General features: G+C 37.9%; 1 protein-coding gene across 3 annotated transcripts; it reads right to left on the minus strand.

Moving 5' to 3' along the window:
- Nucleotides 1-870: 870 nt before the first annotated feature.
- On the minus strand, nucleotides 871-9,778 carry LOC113716908 (DExH-box ATP-dependent RNA helicase DExH15 chloroplastic). 3 transcript variants are annotated; one of them, XR_003454247.2, is made up of 17 exons: nucleotides 9,207-9,778; nucleotides 8,335-8,510; nucleotides 8,110-8,223; nucleotides 7,865-7,973; nucleotides 7,698-7,784; nucleotides 7,463-7,581; nucleotides 6,688-6,835; nucleotides 5,884-6,483; nucleotides 5,530-5,808; nucleotides 4,999-5,205; nucleotides 4,553-4,918; nucleotides 3,885-4,121; nucleotides 2,651-2,871; nucleotides 2,360-2,459; nucleotides 2,073-2,219; nucleotides 1,766-1,979; nucleotides 871-1,395 (listed from the first exon to the last, which is right to left on the minus strand). XR_003454247.2 is itself a non-coding variant. In XM_027241460.2 (16 exons), exons 1-16 carry the CDS (start codon nucleotides 9,720-9,722, stop codon nucleotides 1,881-1,883), a joined length of 3,525 nt encoding a protein of 1,174 aa, XP_027097261.2. In that variant the 5' UTR covers nucleotides 9,723-9,778; the 3' UTR covers nucleotides 1,468-1,880. The 3 variants fall into 3 exon arrangements, 1 of the variants encoding a protein (XP_027097261.2); XM_027241460.2 differs by lacking the exon at nucleotides 871-1,395 and having other exon boundaries at nucleotides 1,468-1,979; XR_003454249.2 differs by lacking the exon at nucleotides 871-1,395 and having other exon boundaries at nucleotides 1,749-1,979; nucleotides 2,360-2,406.
- Nucleotides 9,779-10,676: the final 898 nt, after the last annotated feature.

Here is a 10,676-nt window from a genome sequence, read left to right on the forward strand (position 1 = left end):
ATCTATGGTCCAAGTTATTGATCTAGGAGATCGGACTAGCTGAAGGGGTAATTGGATAAGTGAGTGATAGCCAATTCGACGGTAAGTTACATGTTCAGGCGTCAAGCAAGATCCATAACCTCTATAGTTACCTGCCACAATTGTACTCTAAAATGTATATGCACAAACAAAACTAATGTGTATGCTAATGCAATTAATGTAATGAATGTTGGTATAAAACAATTTTAGGTACTTTTAACCCCTAAAACGTGCAAGTTAATGTTGCTTTGCAGTAGTTTGAATTTATGCATTTGTTTGATTGTATAAATTTGTTATTTCAGTGCATAGCTCATATGGTATAATTTTTTGTGACAATTATGACGCCCCTCACCACCAAGAAATCAACGCTTTTTAGCAAAGAGCATTATATATTATAGGAACCTTTTGTAGCCAGATAGTGCTTTTCTTCTTATACCAACTTCTGCAGTTGTCGCTAATTTTCACCTGAACATTCTTGCAGCACAACATAAAATGTACGTCAATAACTGGAAGCCCCTTTTATTGGTGGCTGTGGAACTTGATAGGCAGCTATGTTGCCTTCTTCAACACCTAAATACAAAAAGAAAAGGCCTACAGAATTATTGCCTTTTGATATATGATAATAACAGGAGCAGCGCAGCAGAAAAATGCACAAAGAATTTGTGCACTATTCAATTATGAAAGTCAACTGCTGGGCCTGATTTTGTATTGACAGGATCCAGGGTCTCTGCGGTTGCAGGGCCAACGGGCCCATGCAGTAAATGGCCTAAGATTGGGCTGGATGGGCCGGATCTTGGGGCCTTGCACTGGACGGTGCAGCGGACCTGCCAACCACACCGGCCCCCATCAATATTCATAGCTCCTCTTTTCTCCCATTGACAGGTTTGAATTCAGTATATTTCAACCGAAGAAGTACGGTTAGGCAGCCACAAACCAAGAAGCATCGGCTTCTTGTTGTTCACGAATCTAACAAAGCGCAAAAACCTATAATTATAGCCTACTTATCTATACGAATATCATTCCTGAGAATCTGGTTTTCAGACTAAATAACGGAAGTAACTAATTAGCAGCAACCACCCAACCACCTCCCCACCCCCCCGAACAGCATGGCATAGGGATAAAAGTGACAGTAGAATGCACATTTGTCGATTGCAAACATGCATCGGTTTCACCACCATGTCTAAGGAGTAACTGCATATTCGCAATAAATAGGATTCCACGCCAATTTCTGCGTCTTAAAGGCAATTTCAGGTGACCAGATAAATGAACACCAAAATACTTTATCTTGGCAGTTGATACTTTACCATGTCATTCTGCCTGCTCAAAGCAGGTAAACTCACACACCTCAATGCTCTTCACAGATCTTCTTAAAGATCTCTGTTCAAAAGTCGCAACAATTGATAAAAAAAGAGTAAGAAAAAATCATCGAAATAAATGTAAACACGTCTCTTATGTAAGAATAATGGTTTCTCCTATTCTTTTCCTTTTTAAAAGGGATCAACAATGGTTCCCCACCTACCCCTTGATGATGATAATGGTTTCTCCTCTTACAATAGTAAGTGGCAAATGTAACGTTTTCCATTTTAGTCAAATTAGTGGCAGGATGTAACGTGTGAGTTCAAAAAACTTCAATTGAAGTCTCAAACATCAACCAATTTATGCTATGTAGTCTCCTTCAGGACCTCTACTGATGCAACTAAGTATGGAACTTTTTCATTTCCTTCCAATAATTTGCCACACACCTCACCTGCATGTTCTTGTAGCTTTTGTCTGCCATCATCAACAGTCCCTTGAAATTTGTAGAAATGGACACCATCACCCACAATTAGATAATTTTCTCCAATTAATGTCCTCGTCATAGCTCACCCCGCCAGCTCACTTATTGGGGGACGGTCCATGATATCAGATGCACCCTTGGCGTTGCTTTGCAGTAGTGGGTCAATGTCAGGCAACTTGGGAATCTGCCAATCGTGAAAAATCAATACTTAGCGGCCGAGCCAGGAATTTGATACATACACTATTTGTGTAAGTACAGTGTGTCAATAGCAACATACCTGTGCTAATAAATCAATTGTTCGACGTAAGAGACGAGCTAGATCACCTTCATCCATCGCACAATCCATCATAATCTCTCTCCAAGTTAGACCAGAAGCCCAGGCTTCAACCATACCAGAAAATTGGCTATCCAAGCAGCAAGGTATCTGTAAGCCAAAAACATGGTCCAGTAATAAAAGTGTAATTCAGGAAAGAGCAGCAAAGAAAGGATGGTGCAGGCTTTGGTGCAGGCTTTTAAGCAAATATTCATGTAGCAACTGAGACAGCTCTTGATTTAGCAACTCACCATTACTCCATGCTTTTCCTGAAGTTCTAAGAGTGAGCTTCTTTGATCTGCCAAAAATTCGATTACGTTGGTCACAGTGGAGGAAGCTTCATATATATAGCTGCAGACCAGACAAAATGTTATACATGCATTATTATTTTTGTTACTAACCATGCAAATCTCCACTTATAAGATAATTACTTACTGAATCAAATAGGAAACCATTATTCTGGACTCTCACATCATCCCAGAGATCTTAAACTAGTCAGAATTCTAAGAGATTACATACTCATCTGAGAGTAACAAAGATACCTGTTATTTTTCCAGGGCCTGATCTTAATCCCTTCAGAAACTAGGCTTCCACAGACAGCAGCAAACTGTGCAGGTTTTAGATCCAGCAATATCTTGTTTCGAAGAACCATAGCAAGCCAGAGTTCATTTTCTCCCCGAATTGCAGCTGCAGTTTCACCCAGGGGGAATATGACGTGTGTGTTTATATCCAAGGCCCTAGCTTCATGTATGACATTGCTGACCTGAAAGATGTCAAGAACTTGTTTAGGCGGGAAAAACATAGTTTTAGCTGTCCAAGGATATTCTGATAAAGTTGACAAGTAATCCTTGGCAGAAAATATTTGGTAATATAATTATCTTTATCAAGTAACTGACCAATCAAATACAGATGAATAAATAAAATGGAACTTTAAGAGGAAATTTCAGTTATCTATTCTCAAAAGTTGAAGCAAAAGATTTCTAGGTCTTGCAGTACAACTTTTTGAACAGCTACCGTTTTACAAACAGAAATCAGGTCAACTATTCTGAATGAAACAGCTTTCCTGCACTCTTAATAGACAGGAAACATCTATGAATTGCATCCTTTACTCCTCAAAACATGTTGGAAAATGAGCAATAACTTCTAGAGTAATTCTATATCAATTTACAAAATGAATTATCCAGAATGTGCTAGTGAATGCATTTCGATTGTAAAGTACTGAGTTTCACTGCCCAACTCTGGTGCCTATTTAAGTGTGGAAGAATTCTTACATTCTTATCTTTGTCAAAACATATCAAAAATCAAGTGCACTATTTCTACCACTGAAAATCAGAAATGACACGAAATACAGGAGAACTGGAAACTTTGGATGACAGAGCAATGTCAAGAAATGGATACCACTCCAAAGATAGCTGGGTAGACACTCAAATTCAAAACCATTCTACAAAAAAGTCAAATAGAATGATGAAACAAGAAGATAGAGAACCCTTAATATCATGCAAATTTCTTTTCCCAACATCAAACAAAGGTCTGGGTTTGGAGGAAGTAGATCATAACCACAAAGACTAAGCTAAGAAATTAGCGTATTGCCGTCAGAAGAAGGATAAGCCTGTCAGTGACAAAGATATGAAGAAACATAACCAGCACACAGCACCTGGGTATAGCTTGTTACATATATATATTCCCTAGGAAATGCAGAGGAAATCACAACTAACGATGAATAACTCCAATTATGACCAGAATGCAAAGCAAATCATGGATAACTCCTCATATTACCTGCAGAAATTCCTTCCAACCAGAAGGTTCAATCTGCTTGATTCTGTTAGTCAGACGCTTTGATCTGGCCATTAAACGTCGAATCTTTTCTTCAGTAAACTTGGCAAAATCAGTTATCTTCTTATATTCTTTAAAGCCTTCGCTACGTGCAATTTTTTTCTTTAAACGGGAGACTCTATTTCTCTGATCCTTGTAGCTTTGTACTGCATCATAGTATGCTTGAGATAGTTTTAGTACCTAGCAATACATTAAAAGTTAAACTTGTCAAGCTTGTATTCATTAAAAAGTGCAAGAGAAACTCTTTGATGAATGAATCACGATTACAAAAATATGCAGGAAACCTAGCTCAAGTGAAAGTCTCAACCAGATACACTGTTTTCATCCTAGACTGTGAGCCACATATCATGAAGGTCAGTAACCAGATTATTGTTGGGGCAAATAAGCTAGGGTGAGGATTCTAGATGGGACAAAGTGCTTTAAGCAGAAATATAACTGCAGATACATCTTTGAAACAATTAAATGATGCAAGTGAAGTATTTTCAGGTAAAGTTAGATGTTAAAGTTATAACAATGAATCCCCTACCAAACAACATCACAAATGCATGAAGAGAAATTTCCTTGGTAGTTGGAATTCAACAAAGTTTGCAGCATTTTACTATCACAGTTACCTCATCATCTTGTGAAAGACTACTTGAGACTGGCACGTTTAAACTCCAAGACCACGTCTCAAGAGATCCTTCCATGCACCACAAACCCCCAAGCTCAGATTCGACAAGCTTCTGCCACTGCATGTCCCCCTTGTCAAGAAGTTCTGACATGATTACCCGAGGCAAAGTATCACCTTGAGCCAGGGGAACATTAGGAAAGCCAGTCCTGTAAACTGTTCTTATCCACTTTTCCGTGAAAAGATACCAAGAATTATCCGAACCAAGAGCCACATGATAAGATAGTGCAACTTCATGTTTGCATCCAGTATAACCTGATTGATAAATTTGTCTGTCTAAACTTAGTGCAAAAGAATCTGAACTGCTGACCTGCGTACAAGCAGCAAGACATAATTGAATACTGGCTCTTTAGAAAGGAAAAGACAAAAAAAAAGGTTAAACACACTTGCCATTTTTTTAAGTTTGGAAGCATTCAGAGAATCAAGCTGCCCCAGATAGACAGCAGGAAGCAGATGTTGAACCCCATCAGTATCATTATACTGTAAGCACATAAAGGGTAAGTGCCCATCTTCAAGCTCCTTCAACAGAGGTTTCAAAGAAAAGAGTCTCTCCAATTCCATTTTTCTTTGTAGATCAGTCCGCCTACATTTTTCTGCCTGAGGAAAAAGTGCCACAATTAAATTCAAAACCTAAACTAACCAAAAAAAAAAAAAACTAATGAAATTTGTGACAGGAGAACCATCTGAGAATTCTTGAACTTGCTGAGAAGGACAGCAAAAGATTATTCAAGTGCTAAAAGTAATCCACTGGACAAAGAAGACAAATTTAGTACTTATAGTGCAATGACTGAATGAGTGTTAACTTAATGGAAAATGGTCAACCAGAGACCATACACAGAGTCTGTCAAAGCATTCTTATTAACAGACCGTAGAGGTTCATTAAAACTGGAAGCATAAGCAATGTACGGAAGCCTGACATACCCTTAGTTCTTCCTGGAGGGTGGCAATCTCTTTATATGCTGATTGAGACAACAGTTTCTGGCTTTTCCTATCAATAGCTTCATCAGTAATTTCTGCAGTCAGCATCTCTATATCATTTTGTATCCTAGCAAGTTCTTCTTTGGCAGCAAGCATAACATTGCTCCCAACATAATTTCCAAAACTCTGCTCGACTAACTTCCTCGCTTCTTCTAAAGTCCGGCCTGCTTGTAAGACTTTTATGTCATCTGATTCACTCATTCTACTTCTAACTTTTGTACCCTGCATAGTCACGTTTAATGAAGTACATCACATGAAGATAGCTGGATTAATATGATGTTGCATTAAATAACGTACCGCTAGAAGATTCAGAACCATTCCATAAGAAGCAGTAAACTGTGATACAAGAGGCTTGAGGCCAGAAAAAAGAAGCTTGAAGCCCTCTTCAGGGCCTTCATATGGCGTTTGAACAAGAACTGCATGACCTCTATCATCAATGCCCCTACGACCAGCACGGCCAGCCATTTGCATCAAGTCATTTGAGCTTAACTGGATACGTCCACTTTCACCCCTTTTGCTAAGACACGAAATTACAGCTGTCCTCGCTGGCATGTTAATCCCAGCAGCAAGTGTTTCCGTGGCAAAAACAACCTTAACTAGCCCTCTTTGAAACAGCTCCTCTATGAAAGATTTCCATAAGGGAAGGCAGCCAGCATGATGAGCTGCAGCCCCTCGGAGAAGACCTTTCACGGAAGATTCTCTGACAGCATCAGGATATTGAACACGAAACTTCTTCAGTGCCAGTTCAACTTCACTGATCTCACACTCATCAAGTAACTTGCAGTCTTCAAGATACTGCACCGCTGCATCACATCCTTTCCTGCTAAAGATAAACCAAATTGCAGGAAGCATATCCCATCCCTTAAGCTGCCATAACGTGTCTACAACTTGAGGGACCTAAAAGAAGAAAAGTAAAACCATGGACCAGGGAAGAAAAAAATTATGAAATGAGGATGATAGTGGAATGAGAGAGAGAGAGAAGTAATGATAGTAACACTAATATGTCCATTTTCAAAAACGAGTATGTGTTATGTGCACGGAATAAGATGGCAACAGTATTGTTGCCAACTAAAAGTTGCATAGCTAAGGTTCAGTCCATACTTGTGAGCGGCGAGTGGTGTTTACACCATTCTTTGAAAGTGTAGTTACATCATTTTCATGTTTTCTTGAGTTCCTTCTCCTGGGCCTTTCATCCTTGGAGAAATCAGTTCCAGAAGAATCAGGTTCCATGCGATTTAGTGAGAGCCTCCTGTCCCAATCAAAAGAAAGAAAGTACCAGCAACACAGAAAATAATTAGTATAAATTTATTATTCCTTTTTTCCCATTTTTTGAGGATATCAAGAAAGAGACATTTGAAAAACACATTTTAGATGCATGAAATACGTTCAGTGAATAGACAGAGGAAGTAATGCTAACTTGAGAACTCTGATCACCAACTGTTCTGTCTTATATCAAACTCAATTCTGGTGCGGATCCCATGACAAAAGTTCTGAGGAAGATCAAATAGGAGGAAGATCTTGGCTCCCATGGCAAGGTTGGAGAATGGGACCCTTATTTTTACAAGAAATCGATAAAAGACCCTCTATGACAATAAGAAACTTGCATATACAGGTGGGTGAGTAACCAAATTGCCTCATCGTATGCATTTTTTATCACTAAATAAATGATTAACTAATAATGGATCATAAACCAAAAAGGCCCCCAACAATGCCCAGACACACAGTAAATAGGGGCACAGAAATTTGTAAAAATGAAATACAGCAGGATGAAGTTCAATATCTCAGAAACATGAGATATGTACACAAAAGCAACAACAATCAGCACAAGAAGACTGCAGGGCCCTTTTGATGGACCAGCAAAAGAAGATGAGGCTACCTATTCATGCCAGTGCCTTTCTCATTAAGAAGAGGTAGCAAAGCTGTCTTTGTTGAGAAGTGCCAAGTCAAAGGAACTGGACGCTTGGATGACGTCACCAACTCGGTTTTACCATGAATCTTACAGTAGAAAATGTAAAAGAAAAGATAAGGATCAAAGTCAATCGCTCCATTGTCAAATGAGTCCTTATTAAAATTATGACCGCACCTACATCTGCCAAGGGTAATTCATTTACCTGATTAATCCAACCAGCCAGTTCATCTGGATTAGCAACAGTTGCTGAGAGGCATATGAGTTGCACTTCTTTTGGGCAATATATAACCTGAAAGAGTTTTGGAACAATTCATGTGATATACTATAACTAAAACCATAAAGAGTTTCTGATGGGAGAGAAGCACGCACAATCTCTTCCCAAACTGTACCCCGAGATATGTCACTCAAATAATGCACTTCATCCAGAACAATCACATCAACATGGAGAAGTCCACTTTCAGATGAAACAACTCCTACACTGGAAGGCGAGAATGTTAACTAAAGAAAAGCATATCATCTTTCTAACTAAATGAATCTTAATTAGTTTTGACAAACTTTTCTCGCATGGTATGTGGAAACAATAGAACACTAGCCAGTGTAGGAGTATGATTTACCTCTGATACAGCATGTTGCGCAAAATCTCTGTAGTCATAATTACAACTTGGGCATCTTTGTTAATAGCTGAATCTCCAGTAATGAGCCCAATATTACTATCACCAAATGCTTCACTTCAAATAGGCCCACAATAATTGATATACATGTCTCAGACAAGAATATACAAAATTAACGATAAAAATATAAATTGATTGTTAAACTATTACTTTAATCAAATTCCAGACCGGAATTCACGGAATTTCTGATTAGATAGAGCCTTTAAGGGAGTTGTGTAGAACAATCTTCTTTCTTTGGCTACTGTGGCAACTGCTGCAGCTTCTGCTATTAGAGTTTTCCCACTACTGGTTGGTGCAGAAACCACCACTGATGATCCTCTCAGGAATGCTTGAATTGCCGATCGCTGCAAACAGGTTCCAAAACTTTATACTTCTACAATTAGATAACACGTAAACAAGTAGATGACGACCAGATGTTCATCTGCAAAATATGTTCTTGAATCACACAAAATGTGCTAATAAATTCGCACACAGTGATACAGTTTACTGTAAAAGTGTAAATGCAAAATAAAGTGGTGTGTGCATCTATCAATATATAACCGTGAATACCAAGAATTATGCACTTAAATAGCATATAGCTGCAAAAGATTCACAAAATTCTCGATTTATTTTCCATTTTGCTTCATCTCTAAACATTTATGTGAGGCTAAAGGTAAACAAGCGACTAGAAACTCAAATCAAGTTGGTACGAGAGTTCTTTATTGACCAAACAAATCCGAACAAAGTTCAGATTTTTAAAAGCTTTTAGGCTCTGCTCCAACTAAACTCCAGAAGCAGAAAGCTTAAAGTTCACGTATGAGAAATCGAGCTACGCGAACTCAACACGAGTGCTTACCTCAACAAGATATCATTCGAGCTCAGCTCAAGTAATAATCGTCCAACACAAGTTTAAGCAAAATATACTACGTTTGAGCTCAGCTCAAATAATAATCGTCAAACGCAATTTTAAGATGAATTAGTTTTTCTCTCAATTGCTTAATTTAGCTTAAATTTTTAAGGAAGTTAAACAGGAAGAAGACAAAAGAAAAAAAAAAAGGAACCTGAAATTTATCAATTCTGAAAGAGTAAATGGAAGCGAGCTCATCAACATCGAGAATTTCATCGCCGAACACTTTAACTTCGTTACAAATCCTCGCGATTCTCTGCCACTTGAATTCCTCATGCTTGGACTCCTTACTCTCGGCCACCACGGAAAAACTCTCAATTTCCTCTTCTTCCTCTTCTTCGCTCACCTCGTGTCGCACGCCGTCGTATTCATCAGCCGCAATATCTTCATCGTCGTCCGCATATTCATTATCATCCTCCTCTAGTTGCTCTTCGCCTTCGTCTTCGTCTTCTTCGTCGGAGACTTGAGACTCGGCAGGGAAAATTGATTTAGGGAGTTTATAAAAGGTTTTGCCGAATTTGAGAGGGTTTTTTGAGGTGTGAAGAGTCTTGGGCGAGCAGAAATTGAAGGCTCGGAAATGGGGGAGAGTCTGGTAGGGTAGAAATGGGGAGGACTTCGGTGTGGTGAGTGAGAGAAGGGGAGGGGAGAAGATGCAGCAGGGTGCGGGCATGGCGGGAGAGAAAATGAGCTGTTGTGTTTATTATCGTCTCTATTGAAACAGATAATTGTAAGGATATTTATATTATGAATTTCTTCTTTCGGTAATGTGCCCGGAGTTCGAATCTCGGCTCGTTTTGACGTTGCTAGACCCCAATTAAGTATAAGGTTAATTAGTAAAAAAGAGTGACACAATGGTTCGACGGACTCAAGGCACCACACCACTTGATTTTACCAAAACTAAACTAATAGTAATTGATTTAATTCAACTTCCTAAAACAAAGACTATAATATAATCATTATCAAAAAAAAAAGACTATAATATAATAGCATGGCATAGCTATAGTTTCTCGTGTGAACTGCTATTTTTAGGAATCTTTATAAAAATATATATATAATGTAATAATTTAGTATATATAAAAAAAATGATAGCTAAATATGTTCATGAAAATTGAACCAAGGCTACAAGCAAAATTGTTTTCATAATGTATATTCTGTCGTCACATTTGATTATATAACAATTTATACACACCATCCAAACAAGTTGATAATTAACTTTAGGGTAAAATACGAGAAACCCCTTGAGATTAAGTGAGCATATAAAAAAATTTCCTATAATTTCAAAAGATAGACACTAATATTTAATATCTTGTGATTTGAACTAATTTACAAAAGCAGCGGAAATCATCTAAAGTAATGGTTTTGAAATACACGTGCTTCTTTTGAGAGTATTTGTAGCAAAAACAAACAATTTTTAATTGATATACCTATTATACCGTTAGAGTTATAATATCAAAAAACCCATATGGTTAAACAAACCTACAAAAATGTCCCTTATAATTTTAAATCATACAATCTAATGTCTTGTGGTTTGAATTAATGTGAAAAATTGACAACAATCATTTAAATTAAAGAGTTTGAGGTTATTTGACGTGGAAAATTGTTTTTTAAATCAATATTTTAGCTA

The sequence above is a fragment of the Coffea arabica genome, chromosome 11c (assembly GCF_036785885.1).
Source record: "Coffea arabica cultivar ET-39 chromosome 11c, Coffea Arabica ET-39 HiFi, whole genome shotgun sequence".
Classification (NCBI taxonomy): domain Eukaryota; kingdom Viridiplantae; phylum Streptophyta; class Magnoliopsida; order Gentianales; family Rubiaceae; genus Coffea; species Coffea arabica.

Bases quoted from the DNA above. Each gene is read 5' to 3' on its own strand.
- LOC113716908 (XM_027241460.2), bottom strand. From the start codon at position 9,722: ATGCCCGCACCCTGCTGCATCTTCTCCCCTCCCCTTCTCTCACTCACC. The intron at 5,809-5,883 runs GTACGTTATTTA...GTGACTATGCAG, and splicing joins TGGTTCTGAATCTTCTAGCG to GGTACAAAAGTTAGAAGTAG. The intron at 2,220-2,359 runs GTGAGTTGCTAA...TTTGGCTTACAG, and splicing joins AGGAAAAGCATGGAGTAATG to ATACCTTGCTGCTTGGATAG.